At 49.5% G+C, this 22,246-nt stretch overlaps 3 protein-coding genes across 3 annotated transcripts in view; all 3 read right to left on the bottom strand.

The window, feature by feature from the left end:
• The window catches only part of PHKG2 (phosphorylase kinase, gamma 2 (testis)), a 9,133-nt gene extending 8,179 nt beyond the window's left edge, over window positions 1–954 (bottom strand). Inside the window, exon 1 of the mRNA XM_015412145.1 lies at window positions 895–954. The gene's annotated coding sequence lies outside the window, so the exon portion shown is untranslated. The remainder of the gene's footprint in view (window positions 1–894) is intronic.
• Window positions 955–6,912: 5,958 nt separating this feature from the next.
• Window positions 6,913–11,720, bottom strand: TMEM265 (transmembrane protein 265). The gene is made up of 2 exons (XM_015412148.1): window positions 11,068–11,720; window positions 6,913–8,019 (listed from the first exon to the last, which is right to left on the bottom strand). Exons 1-2 carry the CDS (start codon window positions 11,272–11,274, stop codon window positions 7,858–7,860), a joined length of 369 nt encoding a protein of 122 aa, XP_015267634.1. The 5' UTR covers window positions 11,275–11,720; the 3' UTR covers window positions 6,913–7,857.
• Window positions 11,721–14,716: 2,996 nt separating this feature from the next.
• The window catches only part of SRCAP (Snf2-related CREBBP activator protein), a 38,364-nt gene continuing 30,834 nt past the window's right edge, over window positions 14,717–22,246 (bottom strand). The window contains exons 31-34 of the mRNA XM_015412142.1: window positions 20,903–21,031; window positions 20,606–20,788; window positions 20,138–20,221; window positions 14,717–19,705 (exon numbers count right to left, since the gene is read on the bottom strand). Of these exons, the coding sequence (XP_015267628.1) occupies window positions 16,010–19,705; window positions 20,138–20,221; window positions 20,606–20,788; window positions 20,903–21,031 (4,092 nt within the window). The 3' untranslated portion in view covers window positions 14,717–16,009. The remainder of the gene's footprint in view (window positions 19,706–20,137; window positions 20,222–20,605; window positions 20,789–20,902; window positions 21,032–22,246) is intronic.

Here is a 22,246-nt window from a genome sequence, read left to right as displayed (position 1 = left end):
GGAAGGAAGGAAGGAAGGAAGGAAGGAAGGAAGGAAGGAAGGAAGGAAGGAAGGAAGGAAGGAAGGGACACGCAAGCTGCCTTGGGTCCCCACTGATAAGTAATAAATAAATAAAATCAGGACCTGTAAAAAAATTTTTTAAAGGAGGCTGACCCATTATCCATTGACCCAGCTGTTATCTGACAGTGGTTCTAGAAGGCAAGCAGGCCAGAGGGGTTGATAGCAAGAGGAAGGCAGGAGGCTGCTCTTCCCCCCTCCCCGGGACACCTGACAGCGCAGCAAAGCTTCTCCTGCTGGCCCCCTGCTGTCACTGCAAGCCCCTTCCAAACAGGAAAGATCGCCTTCCTGCCTCCTTAAGCGAGCGCCACTTCCTGTAAACACGGGGCTTCTGTTTTCAGTAGGTGCCGTTCCTTTGCCCCCCACCCTGGTTTTAATATGATGGTGGTCTTAATTTGATCTGACTGTAGACCAAACCTGGCATTTCAGGATAAGAGCCAGAGATCTTACCCAGCAGCGTAGTTAAGCTGTACAGGACAGTTAAGTGACGCTCTTTGAATACTTGGGGAAAGTAGCTTATAAATAGTGAATAATAATTGTCAACAACATTATAAAACATGCAGGGGCCGAGGCAAGGATCCATGAAAGACAAATTTCCTGAGCGGGGGAAATCTTCTCTTCCCAAAGCCTAGGGGCTAGCCCATGGCTGCTTAATGTCTAGGGGCGGGCACTCTGCTCATGCTCAGAGTTGCTATCTGCTTCGACCGCAGGGCCGTGGCCTAGAACTAGCAATAGGTTCCTGGGCGGAAACCCAGCCTGAAGCTCTGTCCCCTGCCCCGACCCCTTCCTACCCCCACCCCAAGAGACACGTGCGCATTGCCTCCCCGAGATCCTCACCAGGCGGCGCCTTGGCCGGGACCGAGTGAATGACCCCGCGGCAACCGGCGACTCCCAAGCTCCGCCTTTCCCCGCTCCGATTGGTCCGCGCCGTTCCGAACGCAGCGGTGAATGACGGGCCCAAAGGCCAATCGGTCAAAGAAAAACGGGGGTGGGGGGAGCTGAGACTGGCGGAAGCAGCGTCCTATGAAAAGAGAGCCGAGGAGGAGGCGGGGAACAGGGCGGGATGTTTGGCGGTAGGAGCGAATCAAAACTGAGGCGGAGAAATGAGAGGCGATGAAAGGAGGAAGCGACCGCTGCAAGGGAGGAGAGCGGGAGGCGGGAAACGGAAGAACCAATAGGAAAACCTCGAGTGTTTATGATTGATAGAAAAGTCACTCAATGGGCTGTTGGATTTGAGGAGCCGGTGCTCGAGATCCGGAGTCCAGACAAGGCCGCCACCAATCAGAAGAGGGAAGGGGCGGATGTTGAAGAGAAGGGTTATTCGGGGTTTCGCCATCGGCGAAAGGAAAGGTTAGAGTGAGGTCACAGTTGTGTCCGCCTTCTGCCGCTTCCTGGTCACATGACCCCACGGGGCTCCGCCTCCAAAGGCCTCAAGGCAGGTGATCCAAGGTGACCTGGCTCCCATTCTGGTCTCAGGGTTTCAACCCCCCTCCCCGGCCAGTATTAAATCGGACGACATCCACTGGGCAATGAGGGGGACAGGCGTCAGAACGGGGGCAGATGGAAGGACCCCCCAACACTTTCCCCTGCCTGCCTCCTCCGTGGGTGGCAGCCCCTGTAGCTTCCCCCATTTTCCTGCTTCCTCCTGGCCTTCCCACCCACCCGCCGAACCTACCATTATCTAGGGTTGCCAGCCTCCAGGTGGTGACGGGATAGAGTTGCCAACCTCCAGATGCTGGCTGGAGATCTCCTGCTATTACAACCAGTGTTCCCTCTAAGCTGAGTTAGTGTGAGCTAGCTCACCGTTTTGTAGCCTCCGGCTCACACATTTTTGTCTCAGCTCAGGAAGGAGGGCTCCCGAGCACACTAATTTGTGCAGCAGCCAAACCGCTCGCTCACAACTTGAATGCCAGTAGCTCACAAAGTAGAATTTTTGCTCACAGGACTCCACAGCTTAGAGGGAGCATGGATTACAACTGATCTCCAGGCAACAGAGATCAGTTCACCTGGAGAAAATGGCCACAGAAGTCCCTCCGCTTCCCAAACCCTACCTTCCTCAGGCTCCACCCCCCAAATCCCCTGGCATTTCCCAAACTGGACCTGGCAACCCTATGACTGGCGATCTCCCGATATTACAACTGATCTGCAGAAGACAGAGATCACTTCACCTGGAGAAAAGGGCTGCTTCAGAAGGTGGACTCTGTGGCATTACACCCCGCTGAAGTCCCTCCCCTCCTCAAGCCCCACCCTCCGCAGGCTCCACCTCTTCAAATCTCCAGCTATTTCCCAATCTAGAAGACCCTGATGCTGGGAAAGATTGAAGGTCAAAGAAGACGGGGACGGCAAAGGATGAGATGGTTAGACAGTGTCATCGAGGCAACGGACATGAAATTGAGCCAACTTGGCGGGATCTGGTCCATGGGGTCGCGAAGAGTCGGACTCTGTGCGACTGAACAACAAAACCTGGCAACCATGTGGTTAAGACGGAAGTTCTGTAGTTCTGCAGTTAGAGACCCGAGTGCCATGTGATGGGGGTGAGCTCCTGTCTGGCCCCAGCTCCTGCCAACCTAGCATTTTGAAAGCAAGAAACTGCAAGGTACCCGTTCAGTTGAAAGGTAAACAGCATTCCATGCACCTCGGCGTTTAGTCATGCCGGCCACATGACCACGGAGAAGTCTTCGGACAGCGCTGGCTCTTCAGCTTAGAGATGAGCACCACCCCCTACAGTCAGATCCCACTAGCTTTTGTGTAAGGGAAACCTTTACCTTACCTGGCAACTGTACCTTTGCCTTCTCCCATCTTCAGTTCCCCCTTTCCGCAGCCTCTTCTTAGGACAATTCTGTGTGGCTCCAGCTGCACGGTGGGGAATGCACTTACCCCTGTAATCCCTTCCGTAGCCTCACATTCCCTGCTGCTTTCTCTCTTTCCTGCCCAGCAGCAAACTGTTTAACAGAAACCCCCCCCCCCAATCTTCAGCTATATTAATGTTTTTTTCTTCCTGAGAGCCAGTTTGGTATAGTGGTTAGGAGCGTGGACTCTAAGCTGGTAGAACCAGGTTTGATTCCCCACTCTTCCACATGCAGCTCCTGATATGACCTTGGGTCAGTCACAAGTTCTCTCAGAGCTGCTCAAAAGACCTCCCTCAGCCCCAGCTACCTCACAGGCAATGCTCCCTCCAAGCCGTGGAGTCTTGTGAGCAAAAAGTCTACTTTTGTGAGCTACTGGCATTAAAGTTGTGAGTGAGCGATTTGGCTACTGCATAAATTAGTTTGCTCTGGAGCCCTCCTTCCTGAGCTAAGACAAGAATGTGTGAACCGGAGGCTAAAAAACTGTGCGCTAGCTCACACTAACTCCGCTTAGTGGGAACACTGCTTGTGAGGAGGGGAAAGGAAAGGAGATTGTAAGCCGCTCTGAGACGCCTTTGGGGAGTGAAGGGTGGGGTATAAATCCAATATCTTCTTTACTTCCTTTATTCCCAGCCTTTCTCTGCAGTGGGGCCCCAAAAGCAGCTCACATCTTTCTCCTCACAGCAACTCTGCAAGGTGGGTAAGGCCCAAGGTCACCCAGCAAGCTTCCATGGCAGAGTGGAGATTCAAACCTGTATCTTCCAGCTCCTAGTCTTAAACCCTAACCGCTACACCACCCTGGTTTTTGTGAGGTGGCTGCTGTTGAATAGAATCAAGCGTCTGGGCCTTGGTGAGCAGTGTAAGTCATGTGGAGGCAAAGTCGCCGGGTGGTTGGCGAGTCCTCCCTCAAAGGACAAAACAGGCCTGGAAACTTAGGGTCCTGCCACCTCCCCCTCTTTACTAACAGAAATCAGGGCTGGATTTTTCTACGAACCTGGCTTGTGCCGTCTCTTCATGGCTTCAGTCTCTGGATTTAAGTATCCACAGACGTGGCCATGCTGAGAATAAGAGATACTGATTTTCATTATGAATTCTTACATTGTTGTGTGGAACTGCAGGAGGGAGAAACATGGAGATCTCCCCTCCCAAATCTCTTGTCAGGATTCTCTGCCAGTGGCTCAGACTCAACCTTTAACTATCGTACCGTGCCCCCCCCCCCCCCCCAGTACACAACATTATCTTCAAATGCTCCCCAGCCACGGTGACATAAAATATGTATGCACACAATACACAAATCTTAGGCATCCATTCAGTGAGCTCTGTCTCCCTGAGGGCTATCTGCCAACACCTTGAATGTTTGGTTGGATTCCCATTTTGCTGCCTGTCACTTTTTTAAGGGCCTGAGGGAGAAATCCTGAGTCTGGGCTCTTCTCCTCAGACCAAAGTAAGCAGTATACAATGTGTAAAATGCAAACGATTTCTGCAGGATGTCAGAAGCCATTGCAAGCAGGGAGAAGGGGCTATGTGAAGTCCTAAATTCCCTCCATTTCTGCAAGCTCCCAGTATTTGTAAGCAATGCTCCCTCTAAGCCGTGGAGTCTTGTGAGCCAAACCTCTACTTTGTGAGCTACTGGCATTAAAGTTGAGAGGGAGCGATTTGGCTACTGCATAAATTAGTTTGCTCTGGAGCCCTTCCTGAGCTGAAACAAAAATCTGTGAGCCAGAGGCTAAAAAACAGTGAGCTAACTCACACTAACTCAGCTTAGAAGGAACACTGTAAGTACACATCTCCGTCAAAAGTAACTGCTTTAAGGAGTTAAGGTAGGCCTCAGCTGGCCGATCCTCCCGTTCAGCTGGCTCTCAGCTTGCTGCCAGAAAAAGAATGCAAACCCAGTTTTGGAGGGTGTTCTCCCCCTCTTTTTGACTTGTTGGAATGGAGATCCGAACCCGCTAACGATCCAGCTCTGCAGCAATTGACACCCCACGGCTGCTCACGTTACACAGGGAGGGGTGACGTCTTGTCAGCTCAAAGCATAAACTTGCGTTCACTTATTTTGCAGCAGCCTATTCTGCACCGGCGCCTCAAACCAAGTTAGTCGGGTGCCCATAATGTATTTAATTTGGGAAATGTGTAACGGAATCATTAATATCACGTTTGGGTGCACTGAGATAACGACATGGGGCAGCCACACCGCGAATGAGCTGCTTGGGTCCGAAGCGAGCAGTCGACCACCGTCCCTGCCGTCTCCGGCAAGGAGGTCATTTCCCCTTCGGAGTGGATCACTCAAGAGTTGAATCCCTTTCCAGGCTTTCTTCTTCGTTTCCTCTTATTTGTCTGGGCTGCAAAAGCAAGAACTCTCTAGGTTCCTCTTATGTATATAATCAATGAGATGTCACATGACCCTGCATTTAGACAACCGTCACCACGGAGAGGAGCTAGGGGTTATTTATTTATTTTTCATATTGATATCCCGCCCTCCCCAGTGGGCTCAGGGCGGCTAACAAGGGCAAGCCATTAGCCATGCCATATATAAAAACATGTAAAAACATAATAAAACATCCAACATTAAAACCACAGTACTCAATCTATTACTAATGTCCTAAATCCAAGATGGTAAGTCCAGTTCCAGATGGTACTCCCCTGGTGTACATGTCCAATGACGACGGCATCAGATCTTCTACAGTTTCCCGGTTCTTCCTCAGGCCTCGTCGATGCATCCTTTAAAATACCTTGACTGTGGTGGTATAATGGGGCGGCGGCTCCTACTCAAAGGCCTGGCAAAAGAGCTCCGTCTTGCAGGCCCTGCGGAACTGCATAAGGGTTGCCAGCTCTGGGCTGGGAAATTCCTGGGGAGTTGGGGGTGGAGCCTGGGGAGAGCAGGGCTTGGGGGAGGGAACTCAGCAGGGACGGGATGCCGCAGAGCCCACCCTGTAAAGCAGCCCTTTGCTCCAGGGGAACTGGTGTCCGGAGATCAGCTGCAATTCCAGAAGATCTCCAGCCCCCACCTGGAGGTTAATGAAAACAATTATGAAAATATATTTAGACTACTATTCTGTAGTGAATCGTATTCCTTCATGAGCACTGAAAGAATTTGTTTTATTGAAGTGGGAAGAAGGTTGTGTGTTAATTAATAGATAAGAATTGTTGACGGTGTAAACTAATGGTATTTCCGCAGTACACTTAGAAAAGCTGTTGTGTGAAATGGTATTATATGCAATTCCCGTTGTGGCTATGCGTATATTTTTATAATGTGATGGAAGAAATACAATTCACTACAGAATAGTAGTCTAAATATATTTGCATAATATAACATCACGGTTTTTGTTATGGTTTGCATCGTTCCTGTGATCTCTCTGTTGTTTCTACACCCACCTGGAGGTTGGCAGACCTAGCCAGAGGACCCAATCAGACTATGTGAGATAAGTCCATGTGATGTCCTTGCTTATTGGGGAGACGGTTTTACCTTTAAACCACCCTCCATGTACCTAAACTTGGTAGATTTCTGCTGCCACCAGGAATTAAAAATTCCAAATCTCTCTCTTTTGGTAGAATGACCTAGGGTCTGGGCACTTCAGAGGACTATGTGGCCCTGAGGAAGGACTATTCTGATTTCTGGGATAAGTTTAAACAAAAAATTATTTATTTAATAAAGAACAAAATAGGTTTCTGGTTATTTTGAACTATTGCTGATGAAAGGAACTTGTAAATATAACTGGCAAAGCTTGGTGTCACAAACGGTCTCTCAAACTCCCAGAACTCCACTCTGACAGGTGTAGACACTTAGTCTAATCTCTCTCTCTCTCATATGTATAGCCACACAGGCTGAACTCTTTGTCTTATTCACACAGAATAGACTCAAAATCTTCCATAGTCACACAGACTATGCTCTCTTCAAACTTCACTCAGAATCCTCTCATAGACACTCCTCCTCCCACACTCAATCATCAGCCAATCACATCACACTTGTCTCCCTCTATCACTCTTCTTACAGTACTGCAGTCAAACTAAACATTTAAAGAAACACACACACCAAAAAAAAATGAAATCATTACAGTTCCTTTCAAGGAACATTAAGAGCAGCCAAGAAGAATGGTCTCTACAAAGTGCTACTGGTTATCTTCTTTCTACTGTGTGCTTAAAGTGGTTTTACAACCTTTATTTCATGCACTCTCCCTTCAGCCTTGATGGGAGCATTCCAAAGCAGTTCCATGTTATTCAATCAGGCTCTCTCCCAGGAAAGAGTCCTTACGCTTGCAGTCTCTTATTTTTATAAGTGAAGAACCGAGACTCAAAGTGTGACTAAGGAAGGAGGCTATAGCCAACCCGGGATCCGAAGTAAGGTCTCCAAGATACAGGTTGAGCGCTCTGTGCATGTGGTCAAAAGGGGCTCATGGAACAAGTGCTCAGAGGACACACCAACACGGCAGCAGCAAGAACGCAACTTTGGATTAAAGGAAAATTGCACAGCAGTGAATGATGCGGCTTCAGTCTCTCGAACTTGGCTACTCTGGTCACATAGGGGCACCAGAGAAGTCTAAATCAAGATGTACTGGGCATCTGCGCCACGGGCATAACTGAAGTATGCCAAGTCCTCTTGCAGAAACCAAACAAGATTTGTAACATTCTGTCTAGCACTATTTACGTGCCCAGTCTTCTGTAAACCGGGACTCCAGTTCTTTGTCAACAGTCCCGCCCTCCTCAACCATAAACGAGAGAGTCTTTCTGTCAGGGATTGAGGCTCAATCCAGGCCCTAATTCTAGTGCAGCCCAGAAAGGTGATGTAAGGAGCTCCGTTTCCACACTCTCACTTCTCTGATCTCCTCCAGGCCAGAGGGCACACAGCAGGTCACCTTGCTAGTGGGCAAGCAACAAGTTGCTCGATGCCAATTTAGAATGAGTCCAGCTGGGAAAGCCTTGCAGAAGACACAATTCTGGCATGCATTCATGAAGAGCATCATTCGGCTTGAGAGAAGATGTAGGAAACGAGGATGGTTAAGAGGGGTACCAGGAGGAGGAGAGAGACCCAGACACCAATACTTAGCCAAGACATACACCGGGACTTCCGATACCAGTAGGCTGCTGAGTCATGGGAATTCATTTTTTGTTTCTCCCTAGACTGCAGGAGAGGGAACAGAGAGGTTGGTTAGAAAAATCCCATCACTGAGTAAAGTCGCCTGTTGTCACTCATTTCAAAGAATGACCGTTGTATTCAAAGTTGGCTCCTGTTGGCCGAACTTTTCTTATATCCAGTAACCTGCCATGGTGCTTGGTGTTAATTGACAACATCTTTTACTTCCCTTACAGGGCAGTCTTAAGGGGAATTGTGTGTTCAGTGTTGTCACGTAAATTCCCTTACAGGGGAATTGTGTGTTCAGTGTTGTCACGTTGCTTCCGACTTAGGACAACCTTAAGCAGAGTTACGCTGTTCTAAATCCAGTCAATGGGATTGCTAGGGCATAACTCTGCTTAGGACTGCACTGTTGGTGTGTTTTGTACACACCTTACTGTGCTGCTGTGTGACGTGAGGCTCAGGGTCAAGAGATCTGAGGAAGTATTGCCATTTATCAGTCTTCCACGGATTAAAAAAAAGGTCTGCTAGCAGGTTTCTGTGTGACTTGATTGGAAACATTATGTAGGAACTCTGAAAGTAAGTAGGGGGGAAAGTGTATTAAGAAGCTGGTAGGGCAAGGAAAATCCTCATTTTAGTAAATCCTAAATGCCATCTGGGTTAATCTGTTTATGAACGATCAACACTCATCTCAGGTCAGAGAGGCATTGTGTCCAAAGGGCTAGATGAGATTTCTGTTCATTAGTTCTATTCAGCAAAATGTTGTCAAGGTTCAGACCAGGGGTCCCAAAAAACGTGTGGAGCCAGTGGTGGATAGTGCCGTCAAATCACAACCAGCCTATGGCAACTCCACAGGGGCTTCAAGGCAAGAGACGTCCAGAGGTGGTCTGCCATGGCCTGCCTCTGTGTAATGACCTTGGACTTCCTTGGTGGTCTTCCCATCCAAGTACTAACCAGGGCTGACTCCGTTCAGCTTCCGAGATCTGATGAGGTCACCTAGCCTGGTCCATCCAGGTCAAGGCTGAGCGAGTGGACAGCACCACGAAATGGCTGTCACAGGGAAGGGACCAATCATAAACCAGCCAGTCACGAAGTGTTAGTAGGCTGGTCCAAGCATAACATCCTCCTGTGATGGAGGGCAGCTGATTCCAAGTGGGTGGTTCCATTTGCAGCAGAAAAGAAAAATCAAGGTGATCCCAGTTCAAAGTAAGAATAACAATAAAATAAAAATCAAGGTGATCCCAGTTCAAAGCAAGAACAATAAAACGTTTTTTTCAACACCTTGATTTTTCTTTTAGAAAAATCAAGGTGATCCCAGTTCAAAGTAAGAATAACAATAAAACCTTTTTTTCAGCACCTTGATTTTTCTTTTCTGCTGCTACTGCTGGTGTGGCTTTGACTTGTTCTTCACTGGTTCCATTTGCGGCCACAAAAACAATGCCATGGTTTGTAAAGCTTTCTGTTTTCAAGGAATACTTTCTGCATTTGTATCTGCCATAGCATCTCTGCATCGTGCAGAGGATTCTAGGCCGTGTCCTAGAGTGCACGTAATGTTCACATGACCTCTGTGGATGTGGCTTAGAACACCACCTTGAAAAACAACTGGTAGTGGTTGACCACGCTTCTTCCAGAGAATCTTTTCTGCGGTAGCTCTTCTCACTCTGGGGCCCTGGTAAGTGTTCAGGTTTCACCCAGAGCTTCCTTAAAGGACTCAGCAGCAGTTGCTCTGAAACCTCACTGCCACATGGCACTTAATGGGTGTCCCTTATTTCAGAACAGTGGTGTTCCAGAGTATTTGCAGTGACAGGTAGCTATGGCCTCAGCAGTTCTGTGGGTGCTGCTCCCATACCAGTGTTTTAACTCTTGTATACGGCAGTAATTGTGGGGTGGGGTGGCAGAGACATAGCAACTTCTCATTGCCAGAGATGGCCCATCACAGGTTGCTTGTCCCCACCGGTCTGAAATACATGAACTGGCAAAACGAATTTCCATTCTATTCCGCTCAGACCTATGGAAATCCTAGCTTGTCATGGCCAGAGTTTTCTTCCCTTGGGCACAGCCTGGTCTTGAATGATGAGATCCACTCAGGGGGCCATTAACTGCAACAAAGTGCCCTCAAGCCTCTTCTCTTTCTCTTCCGCCCAACGGAAGGTGCTCACAACACACCTGGGTATGCATGGAATGTCCGTGGAAGACACACCCATCCTCCTGGTGGGAAGGGCAGTGCTAAAAACATTTGCCTGGTTTCAATTTGGGGACGGTAGACCTAGATTCTAACCATTCTGAAGCTGCCATAGAGAATCCGGCCAGGGATCCATTCAGCTCAGCACAGTCTTCTCTGGCGGCTAGCAGATCTCTAGGGTCTTAGCACAAAGAAATATCTTTTTTCTTCTTTTTTTGATCAGATTTTTAAAATTAGAATAAAGCTAAATATCTTATGAAACCCAAACTGATCATACTTTCTGCTCATTTCAATGGGAAATAAGTTTCTTTTGCAGGTGGGGGGGTCATCTGGGCTTAATGTTTGCCCCCCCATCCTGACCGACAGTGTATGTAGGAGTTTCTGTGCCCCCCCCCGCAACATCTGCCTTCTCACAACAAACTGAAGCAAAACATTTTTTCTGCTTGTTTAGCCTGACAGAGTGCCGCCCCAAATACCTCAGGCAACCAGAACGTTTGGTTATATGGAATCAGAAAACAGCAATGACGGACCAAAGTGGAAACAGTGAACACAAAAATGGTTATCAGGGTTTTTCTGGTAGGCGGGAACTATTTTGATTGGACAGCATCCCTGTCCTGCATATAAAGGGGGATCTTTCTCAACATGGCCTACCTGCCCTGAGATCCTGTTAGCTGGAGACACCAGGATGTGAACCTGGGACTTTCCCTGAAGGGCATGGTCTCCGTTACTAAGGTACAAGCTCTCTCCACCATCTCTGTGGGATGACACGCTCTCCCTCCTGTGCCCAAGTGCATTGGCAAATAAATTCTTATAAAGACAAGTGCCCAGAACCTCTTCTGGCCCAAAGGCTGCTCTGAGTTACCCTTTTCATTGGGAGCAGGAATAAAGTTATCACACACGCATCCATAGCTCACCTTGACCGCGTAGATCAGGGCTAGGACTCCAAGGCAGGAACAGCCGCAGATGATGCTAGCTATAGCCAGGTTGCGTAGTTTGTGCGTGCGCAAAATAAAGGACTTGTCAGCGTTGCGTGTCTCTGCAGACCCCACATTGATCATCACAGTGGTCTCACCTCCTTCTTGAGGAAGGGTCCCATTGCCGAGCTCCATCTCTTCGGCCATCGTCCCTGGGACACAGAACTGAGGTCGCTGGAGAGTGGGGTGTTGTTGTTGTTTTTTTTTAAAGGATGCCTTTGTTTCTCTGCCTTTAATGTGGAGTGGGCATCTGAGTCCACAGTGATGATTCTGAATTCAGCACCCGAAGGCTGCGAAAATCAATCAAGTCTTCAATGTGGGTGTCCTGGATTCAAATCCGGCAGTCACTTTCTCCACGCCCACTTCCTGCTTGTAATGTGAACATGCCAGTGCCATACTTCACCAGACTGTTGTGATCAACATCTGTAGAGCCATTTGCAAAATTAGAAGCATGATACAAATGGTACGATGGTAATTAGGTCATCTTCGTGAGTTTTAAGGTCTTCTGGATGCCTGGTTAGATCTTCCCAACTCTAGGGACTTCAAAATCCAGCTCCTCTTTTGGATTGAAAAATTAAAAAGGAATCTGGGAAAAGAGCCCCAAACTGCGAGCAGGTGACCTCCCCACTGTTCCTCAGGAAGGCTCTCCGTTTGGTCTTCTCACTCACCTCTCCGGCTGTTGAATGCTCACATACCTGCCGGATTCCTAGTGCTTGTTTTGGGCTGGGTCCCAGACTCTCGGTGGATGAGGTCACCACCTGGAACCAAATCAGGAATGTGGGTTGCTCCTGGGAGTCAGTGTTAGATCACTCTTTCGCTCTGCCTACGTTCTAGTCCTTCTGTATTACAGAGCAAGGAGTTTTAAGAAGAGGGACATCCAAAAGAGCAGGAAAGCTGAAAGGTTACAACTTGGGGACTTTCTTCTTCAATCGCTGAAAGCAATGGGGCTTTCCTGGTTAAAAGCATTATACAAAGCAGGGCCCCTGGATGATTTTTTTCTCTCCTTTCCAGCTCTGGGAAATAGCAGTGTCCAGGGGGTCTAGATAGAAGGGAGCAAGGGTCAGACCTCCAGGTCTTTTTGCCCTACCTTTAGACTTTGGGTTTTAATGGAATATAACTGATGCTGTGTTCCTCCATAAAAGGGGAAACATGCTCAGGATAGCAATTGTATTTCCCTATCCCATACATCCATACGGAGCAGTTGTATTTCCCTATCCCATACATCCATACTTGAAGCCCCAAGGGGGTCTAATGATGCCTACAGCCACCTGTGCTCTCATACAAGTGGGCCAGCCATTCAAGAGGTCTTGAAAGGCACGGCCACTGAGTTGTAAACTCTTATTCCTGAAAGGCACACAGCGGGGCCACCTGCAGTACCAAGAGCAGCTCTTTGCACATCTCATTCTTACCTGGACTCTTCACATTCCAGTAAGGGATTCAGGAACTGAAGCCCCACTTACTCTTCACGTTCCACTAAGGGATTCAGGAACTGAAGCCCCACTTCTAAGCAAGCCTGCTTGGAATCCCAGGCAAAACACCACAAAGGTTGAGGTCCTGTATCAATTAGGTGCTTGGTTATTACACAGCGCTCCTTTCCAACCTTAGGTAGGTTAGAAATTAAGGACCTGGGGCCCCAAAGGCAGTGAGGAATCTGCTGAAACGAACGTAGGCAGAAAAGCAGTGCCAAGATTTTGATCAACAGTTGGGAGAGGCCTCTTCCCACAGCGGGGGCTATGGAGCAACCCCATTTCAACCACCAGCCCTACCTGCTGAAGCAAACAGGACACCTTCAAAACACTTTCCTCGGTGGACGGAGAACAGAAGTTTAACTATGCTGTGCATTATAAGCTGTTGCAACATCCCCGGCCACTTTTCCGATACCTGCATATAATTTATTTTAATCCCCTGGATGGTATCCACTACAGTCGTCTCCACTCCACCCCAGCAAGGGAAGGACCTTCTAGCATTCTGGGACATACCAGAGGAAATGCTTACTCTCTATGGGCTAGGCATTCTGCCCCATTCCCCACTGCAAAAAAAAAGTAGTAGTTTCAGACTGGAGTAATAATCCTCACGACTTTGCAATTAAGCAACTGTTTAACTAGGGCAAACCAGCCTGATTGTACGTCTCCTCCCCCAGCACCGAACTGCAGTCTTGTTCCCACTGTCCAGCTGCTCCTTTCTTATAAACTAAAATGTACACAGCGCACAGAAGACAATGAGCTAAAAGTGGGGTGGGGTTGTCATGTTGCAGCTGATTTATGGTGAGTGACCTCATAGGATTTTCAAGGCAAGAGATGGACTGAAGAGAGGTGGTTCGCCTGGCTCTGTGTCATGACGACCCTGGAGTTCCTCGGTGGTCTCCCATCCAAGTACTAACCAGGGCTGACTCCACTTAGCTTCACTGGGCTCATCTGGGCCATCCAGATAAAGGCTGGGGGTTTGCGCTCCTGTTCATAGAATACGGTGGCTGGTTCCTGATTCCCAAGAAAGCTCCAGGCCTTCACTCAGGTCTCCTTTTTGGTTAACAAAAGGTAGTGCTGTGAACATTTCAATTCCACTCCACCCCCAACAGCGTTTTAGGGCAGGCGGACACAATGCAGATTATCAAAAAGAAATAAAAAGCCACCTTTATCTTAAATAGTTCCAGCCCAAACCAAACAAGGACACACCTCAACATTAACACCGGTGAATTTTTCACAGGACTCCCACTGGCAGGCAATGTCAAGGGTGGTGGGGGAACTGGTTTGCCCACATTCTTGTACCCAACCTGTAAAACCAAGGAGATTGCTCCATCTATTAACACTTGACAGCCCTTTCAGTGAGCCTTCCAAAGTAATTTTGGCTCCACTACACGAAAGGCTTCTCTGACTGGCAAACTTTCCACCACCACTACACAGGTAGAGACCATTTCTCATATCCCTTTCTCAGTGTTTTAAGCAGCTGTAAAGCCCAACAAATCCTCCCTGAATTCCTGTGCTCCTCGGTATTTTGTTCCCCGTCTTTTCAGGGAGCTGAGGCTGGGCTTCTGTTAGTAAGAGCAGACAGGATCTCACTCCTGTCCTTTCCGTGGCAAAGGACGAAGAAGCACGACTGGCTTGTCACCCAAAGGTCAGGCCATCCCTCATCACAAGTTCTGCAGCCTTTCAAGGGCACCAAAGGAACCCAGCATGGCAGCCTGAATTTTTTCTACCTTAGCAGACTGTTCGGAAAGGCAGAGGGGACTGGAGAGCCTTCCTCTCCTCTGAGCATTAAGCCAGCAAAGAACTCAGCCCTGCTCATTAGAGAGGAGGCATCTCATCCAACTAGAGAGAGAGAGCAAGGGGTAGCAGGCTTGCGCGCTTACTGATGCAACAACCTTCAGGGGCTAAATGGTAAAAGCCTCAAGTGAATTAGGAATGACCCCCCTCAACTCCCAGCACCCAGATCCATTTATATGCCCCCTGGCAGGCAAAGGAGAGGAAACCAATACAGCTCGCAGGCCCGCAAGGAAGAAGACTCCCTTGTTCTGCAGGCCAGCTGCGACAGAGGTCTATGTTCAAAGAAGACTGAAGTGAGGGAACGTGCAAAAAAAGACACCACAGGCCTGTTTGGTGTGCTGTTGGTTTTTCTTTTTTTTTTTAACACTTTATTCATAGCATTATTCTGAAGAAAGATTACATCGGTCTTCTGTACAAGTTCTGAACATGCTTCAGTAGGAAAGACAGCTCCATGGGAACACCTCCCCCTCCACCCCAACGGCACCCCCTCCCCAAAACCAGAGAACCACTGCCACCCCTTCATCCCACTGCGGTGGGGGAGGGGAGGGAACGTTGTGCTCCCCTATACAAAATAACCTTTGCATAGATTATGTTCAAAAGAACCTATTTTACAATGAGAGCTGTACACAGAGTGTGGGGGGGGGGGGGAAGAGGAAAGGGAGAGGGATCCAAGCAAACTGAGATACCCACAGAGTTCTTGGAGCAGTGAGACTGCAATTTACATCATTAAAAATGAGTTTTCTTCTTCTCCTGGTGCCTGTGAATGCCTGTGTTTGAGAGTGTGTGGGTGTGGTGGGCGCAAGCAGTGGAGGCACCACCTTCCCTGTGGGGGAGCCTCGCACCTCATTTTGAGGACTCCACTCGCCCACTGCTGTGCCTCAAGAGGGCTCCGAGCTGAGAACGGAATAAGCTGTGTGTGTGCGTGCGTGTGTGTGTGTGGGGGGACAATCCAGAGGGGGAGAGAGAGAGAGCCAGCATTTGGTCACTGTCATTTAAAAACCAACCTAAAGCTATTTAAAAAACGTAAGAGCTAGCCATGTTATAAATCAGGAGGCATCCCCTGTGTTACTTTTGGGGTGGGGAGGGAAATGGGGGAGGAGGTGGGAAAAGGAGGGGGCTGACACGTAACCCCCAAAGGTGACATATGGGATGCGAGCGCCTAGAAAGCCCACCATGGTACTGAGCTGCTGGGGCATTCACGGACGGTGTGGGCCCCTGTAGTGTAACTCTAGGAGCTGTTTCCCCCTCCCCAATCAGGAAAGTAGCAGAATTCATGGAGAAAGTGCTGGCCATGCCACCTCCCGTAGTGACAGAACAGCTGAGTGACATACCCAGGTAGCGAGATACCGTCAGCAGGAGTGTCCCTTGCCCCACTCAGGAAGCAACTGGGAATGAAGTGTGCTCACCGTCCTCCGTTCAAGTAGTACACTAACAGTCAAGTCTGGAATGCAGGGAGCTGTGTGGGTAGTCTTGAGCCCCATCTGCTGCCCCAGTGTGAAGGGGAGGAGGAGTAAGAGCGAGGGGAGGGCGGAGGCTAGATCCGCTTCAGAGATGCGCAGGGGAGGGAACGGCCACTGAGCCACCCCCGCAGAGAAGTTACGTCGTAACTTCTTGCGTTGTGGTCACGTCTTGGGCTTGCGGCCTCTGTTACTTAGTGAAGAGGTCAGTGGAGCGGCTGGGGAGGTGGCAGCGGAGGGCGCTCCAGCGGGTGCCCCTGCCGAGGTGGACGTGGAAGCCGGGCCTGCTTTTCGTGTGGGGATGGGGGAGGAGGTTGAGCGGGTGCTCTCGGAGGGCTTAGCTGTGCTGCGAAGAATACGGCTGGCCAAACCCCCACGGTGCCGCTGGCCCCTCCCTCTGCCGCGGCCCCCTCCAGATCCACAGCACCGGCGCTTGGGCTGCTGGACGCTTTTGTTACCGCTTGACTCAGAAGACGACCGCAGGGAGGACTCCGACTCCCCACCTTCCTGCTCTGAGGCCACTTGGGGAACAGGGGACTTGCTGCTGTTGCTCACCCGGCTGCCTCCCAAGGAGCAGCGCCGCTTCCGTCGCTGGGTCTCCCGTTCCAGTGGTGGAACAAGATGGCCGGGCCGGAGACGTGTGGAACGGGAGGGGGTGTCGCTCGAAGGCTGCTCCCCAGTACTGCTCTCTGCTGACGACGGACCCTCAGTGACCCCATGCTTTGGGGAAGGCTGCGCTAAACCCTCACTGCCCGACTCTGGCTTTTCCTCACGCTTCAGCAGAGCCAGTCTGGTCAGTGGCCGGGCATCCTCACCCTCCGATGAGCTCTGGCTGACACTAGGCAACGCTGGGCCCAGTCCGTCCTTTCTCCTGCGCCTCCGCCGCTTGCGAACTGGGGGAGCTGGGGCCTGGTTCTCTAGGGAGGTCTCTTGGTCAGAGGTTGAAGGTGGAGGTCGTGCCACCTCCACACAGGGAGGGGTTGAGTTCTTCGGGGGCCGACCCCTCTTCCGTTTGGGAGGCGTTTCTGCTGATGGAGGAGTAAGGGCCGTCTGGGGTGGTGGGCATGGTGGAGAAGGCAGCCCCTGCACCTCTGAGGAAGGCTGTGTAGTAGGTGGACTAGCAAGTGGTTCACGTGCTTCTGTAGATGACTTGGAAAGAGGTTTTGCAGGCCTGGCCATTAACTCTTTTGCCTTGGGAACAGATTTTGATGTGGGTTTGGGATGTGTGGTCATGCGGTTTCGTCCCTTAGGGGAGGTTTTTGAGATGGAAGGTGATTTGGGGTGAGTGTCTACTGATTCGTTAACCCTAGATGTTGCCTCTGTCACTGGGGCAGGCCCAATGGGTGTGTTCGGCTGCTCTGACACCTTAGAAGATAGCTCTGGGACCAGAGGTTTTGTAAGTGTGGCTGGTAGCATATCGGAAGCAGGCGGCTTGGGTGGTATGACGGGGGGTTCCCGTACCTTGGGGGGCCGGCCACGCCTGCGCTTTTCTACAGGAGAGTCATTCTTGCTACTCTGAATCTTATTCTTGGGAGACTGTCTCTTGGCAGAGATTGTCTTGGGCGTCTTTTTCTCCAATGCCTTATTTGGGGGTGGGACCTCTGGCACCTTGGGCTCCACTGCCTTGCTTTGGGGGTTGGTTTCCAGGGCTGGCTCAAGGCAGGGCTGTGGCAACCGTGAACTCTGGAGCTCAGGGCACTTGTTCTTGGGGGGACGTCCTCGTTTGCGTTTGACAGGCTCAGTGGAAGCATTAACGAGCAGCTCTTCTCTCAAACCACCATCTTTCTCCTTGGCTGCTGCCCGGCTCTCCAGTTCAATCCTCCGACGGGCAGGTAAGTCACGGAGCAATGGCAACTCCTTGCCAGAAGAGGAAGAAGTCTCTGGTTCTGACACACTCTGGGCTGAGCTGTTGCTGGGACTCAACATGGCGCTGCTGGCAGCATCAAGTCTGCGCATACGGTTACGCCGCCGCCGAATCAGCTCTTTCTCCTCCACCACAGTGACCAAGCGTCCTGGCAACTTGCGCAAGACTTTGGCAGCAGGGCCATCTTTGCCCTGCCCGCTCTTCAGAATCAGGATATCTGCACTGGTTCGACGGCGGGGCACTCTGGCTGGTGAAGGATTCTCATCTGAAAACAGAGCTCCTGGGGAGATTACAGCAGTAGCTAATGGACTCTCTCGTACAGAGCCATCCTCTGCGCAGCTAGGGGGGACCTCAGTTTCTTTGCTTTGCAGCTCATCCCCAAGCAGCAGCTTCCCTGCCACCCCTTCCCCCTGCTTGGGTGATTCCTTCAGGCTGTTGGTTTCACGCCTCGCTGGCTCTGGTGGTGGCAGTGCAGTCTCTGGAGGCGACATTTTAGGCTTGGGCTCGTTCGGGGACTTTGGAACAGGACAAGGCGAGCTGCCAGTTCTGGGAGGCTGCTCCAAACCATTTTGTTCTTTAACACAAGGCAGAATTTCCAGTTGAGGGAGACCACCAGCAGCTGCCACAGAGTGGTCTGGGGAAGTCGGCACAGGCACTTCAGCCTCGGTGGCTTCACTAGTGGACTCAGGGGTTGCTCTGCCTGTGTTTTCCACAGGGGTGTCCTCTGAGCTCTGAGAGGTGGCCCTCTGAGACACTGTCCTATCAACACTGTCCAAAGGAGTTCTCTCTTGAGCTTCTTGTGCGGGTACATCATCCACAGAGTTCAGTGAATCTTGTTGTTCCACAGTGCTGCCCTTATCAGTTTCTTCTTCTGGCCTGGACAGGTACTCCTCCTGCACCCCCACAGCAAGACCTACTTTATGTGAATCCTCTAGTTTGCTCTCAAGTGGCAGTTTCATACTGGCAACTGGACTGACCAAGCCTGGTGCCTTCTCCAAAATGGCCTTCTCTCTGTCAGCTGGTGTCTGTATATTCAATGGCTTCTCAACGGCCACTGGACCACCTTGTGCCAGACATGCTGCTAGCTCAACACTTGGGGCATCCTTGGAGGCTTGCGATTCAGAGGACGAGAGACAGAAAGGGGACACTTCTCCTTTTTTCTGCTCTCTTAAATCCACTTTTACTCTGACCGCCTCTCTGTCAAGTCCTTGTGGATGGAGCTGGGGGATCTGTGCCTCAGAGGTTGGGGTCTCAGGCCTAGGGGGGCTGCTTTGGAGTCTGTCCAGCCCAACAGGTTTCTGCTGGCCCAACCTCAGAACTTTCTCCACACTGGTATCTGTTCTTTGTGGGGCACCTCGGGGCAACCGGTCACCAGTAGGCTGAGTTCCTCTTTGCATCCTATCACCAGCAGCACCTAGATCGGGCTTTGGGGGAGTAACTCGTAGTAACTTCTCCCCAGCAGGTGGGGTGTCTGTCCTGTGTGGATTAGTTCTCAAAGCCCTATCTCTGGAAGTGAATGCCTCAGTCCTGTACGGGGCTGTTCTCTGCAGCCTCTCTCCCGTGGTTGGGGCCTTCGTCCACAGCTCCTCTCGGCGAAGCACAGTCCTCCGAGCGTGTGGGACAGGATGCACTGGCATTTCGTCCCGTACCAGCTCCCTTCGTACGACAGCACCTCGTGTGTGCTGGGCCACTTGAGGCAGGCCCTCCTCCTCCTCTTCAGCCGCCACCCGGGAATGTCGGAGGCTGGACAACCTCCCTTGGGGAGACTCTGCATCTCCGCCGTCCCCATCTCGCAGCATTTGGCGTGTGCTACGCAGCCTTTCGCTCACGCGGGTGCCCGTCCTTTCTGAGGCTGTGCGGCTGGAAACCTTGCCCTTCTTGCTCTTCTTACTGGAGACTTCCTCAGTAAGCAAGCTCTCGTCTTCATCTTCTGGCAGCTTGAAGACCACTTCATCTTTAGCCTGGTCAATGTCTTTGCGGGCAGCTTCCACCTGTTCCTAAGGACAATGGAGAAAGGGACTGGTTAAGTGGGGGGCAGCCAGAAAAGAGCTCACAGCTGTTGTGTCAAACAATGCCAGTTAAGGTAGAGGATTTGGTTTAGTCTGTTCTGGGGCACTTCAAAGAGCAGGGTTCTGAGGTCTATGCTGCTCAAGCACTGAACCCCACTGCTCCTTCCCTTCCAACCAACCAGAGCTCCAGGTCTACAATCTTAGAATACAGTTTTCAACCCTGGGTGTCATCTCCTTGAAAGGTTGTGAGTCCAGAGAAATGGGACTCACAACAGCCTGAAAGATGGTTGCTATTTGGCTGTCCAAAAAGTTGCATCAGACTGAGAAGCTGATCAACTTTGAACCGAAAGAGGACACAGCCAGGCACAAGTCACAGAGTCCCCCCTGCAGCTGCACTTGCCCAACGAGACAGTCATTTACCTCTGCCTGCTTCAGTTCCTCTCGACTGATGTCCTCCAGAGATGCCTCCAGGAAGTTCATGGCATAGCGCTCAATGGGAGTGAGCTGCAGGGAGAAAGTAAAGTTCAGGTGGGGGTTTTGAAGGAAAGGGAGGGGCAGCTCAGCTAAGAGCCAGGACTTTAGTGATCTAGCCAGAACTGGGTTTTACTATAAACAAATCAAAATGTTCAATGGACATGATCTCTAGATAACAGAATCTCAAGGAGTAAGTTGGGAAAGACCCTGAGACCTCAATCCATTCTTCACAATTGGGGACCTTGGAGAACAACTGCTAATCATGCCAACAGTACTGATCTAACTGATGCAATGTAGTATAAACAGGCTTCATGACCTAATGTGAACTTGCACGACGGAGCAACAGCACACTTCATTTAGGCATAAGATAGAACAGGACTATCATTCTGCAAAGGGGCAAACAGGTTTGTGTACCTGTTCTACTAGCGAAGCAATTTCCTGCTCTGCCTTCGACATCTCCTCTTCCTCTTCCCTGCTAGGTCTGTCTTCTGCATCCAAAGGGATGTTCTCGTTGAACTCTGCCAGCTCAGCCACTTGCTCTGCCTTGGCTTGGGTGGCTGCTCGGATGTCCTCAGGGTCTTCTGCTCTGCACAGAGCCTGTGAGCCAGAGATATATCCAGGGCGGGTTGAGTAATCAAGGCTCCTGACCCAGGGAAGCAGCAATCTTCACATCAACATTGTGTCTGGGGTGTGTGTGTGTGTTGCGCTTACCTGCTCCAGAATCTGAGCCTGCTTGGTGGCCATGGGGTCCTCTTCCTCCTCCTGGGCTGGAAGGGGGGCCTCGCCTTCTTTCTTGCCTGGGTCATCCAGTGGCATGTCAAACAGATCGCGGATGGTTTGCTGAGAAGCACAGAGGCGAGCAAGGTTACAAGTGGATCCTAGCCAGTGAGCGGCTGACCCCTAAAGCACACATCTGACGAGCAATGCTCTTGCCTACAGAATTCCTCTTTGCAGTGAACTGGCTTATCTCTTCTTTTTTTTAATTAATTTATTTGAGTTTATCATATAAGCCTATATCATACATATACATCAGATCAACAAGACTACTTACACATCCTATAAGAACACTTTGTCTCTCAACAACACAGAACATCACATCAATCCAACAAAGTATCTCAACAAATATCCAGTTCTTATTCTCAACCTTACTAATCAATTTATGTTGAGTACAATAAACCAATTTACGTTGTCTTTAGGACAGATATACTATCTTAACTAAATTGCAAGCTCTAACTAGCAATAAAAACCATATATAACAATTTATCTTCACCTTATACAATATTAACTCTTTTCCATCCTTAGTAGTCTGATAACTCTTATTTCCATTATGAACATAGGTTTTAATGCTGAATTATTTTATTTTAATTTATTATTATATTTTTCCCCTTTCACCCCTTTTTAAATTATTTATGTATTTTAAAATTCATTTTCTTTTAACTTATTTTTTTATTTTTTCATTGCATCCTATTAAATAAATTATGGCCATACATTTCCTATAGATCTACACCAATAACATTATACTCTAATCTTACAAGTTTGCAACTGGTTATCTTTTACCCCCAATGAAACTACCTCATCATATACTGTATTATCAAGGTTAATTATGATTTCTTATTCTTAATGCAAGCCTTTCTAAGACCAGTACACACAAATAAATTATTACACAGCTAAATAAATACTATTCCTTAATTCAAACTTCTCACATTTGTTTTCCAATTTCCCCCTTAGTTTATCAATTCATTCATTAAATTCCCAAGTTATCCTACCCCTTTTAAAATATTTCTTCCCCATCAGATTTCTTAATAAAAATAACACCTCCATAATGACAAGAATAGTTATAATAATAAAATAAAACAAATAAATTAAACCAATTAACAATGAGTCGGAGAGTGATTTCAGCAAAGACTCAAGTTTATTCAGCTCTTCGTTCACTTCTTCGACACGGTACAACATCTGATAGCCCGAACAGTTTGCCCATTGAAACTGCCCGGTATTTAAACATTCCCGGCTAACATAGCCACTCCCACTATACACATAACAACCTATCAGGTTGAG

The sequence above is a fragment of the Gekko japonicus genome, unplaced genomic scaffold (assembly GCF_001447785.1).
Source record: "Gekko japonicus isolate JY-2015 unplaced genomic scaffold, Gekko_japonicus_V1.1 scaffold2144, whole genome shotgun sequence".
In the NCBI taxonomy this organism is placed as follows: Eukaryota; Metazoa; Chordata; class Lepidosauria; order Squamata; family Gekkonidae; genus Gekko; species Gekko japonicus.
This window is presented reverse-complemented; position numbering and strand designations above follow the sequence as displayed.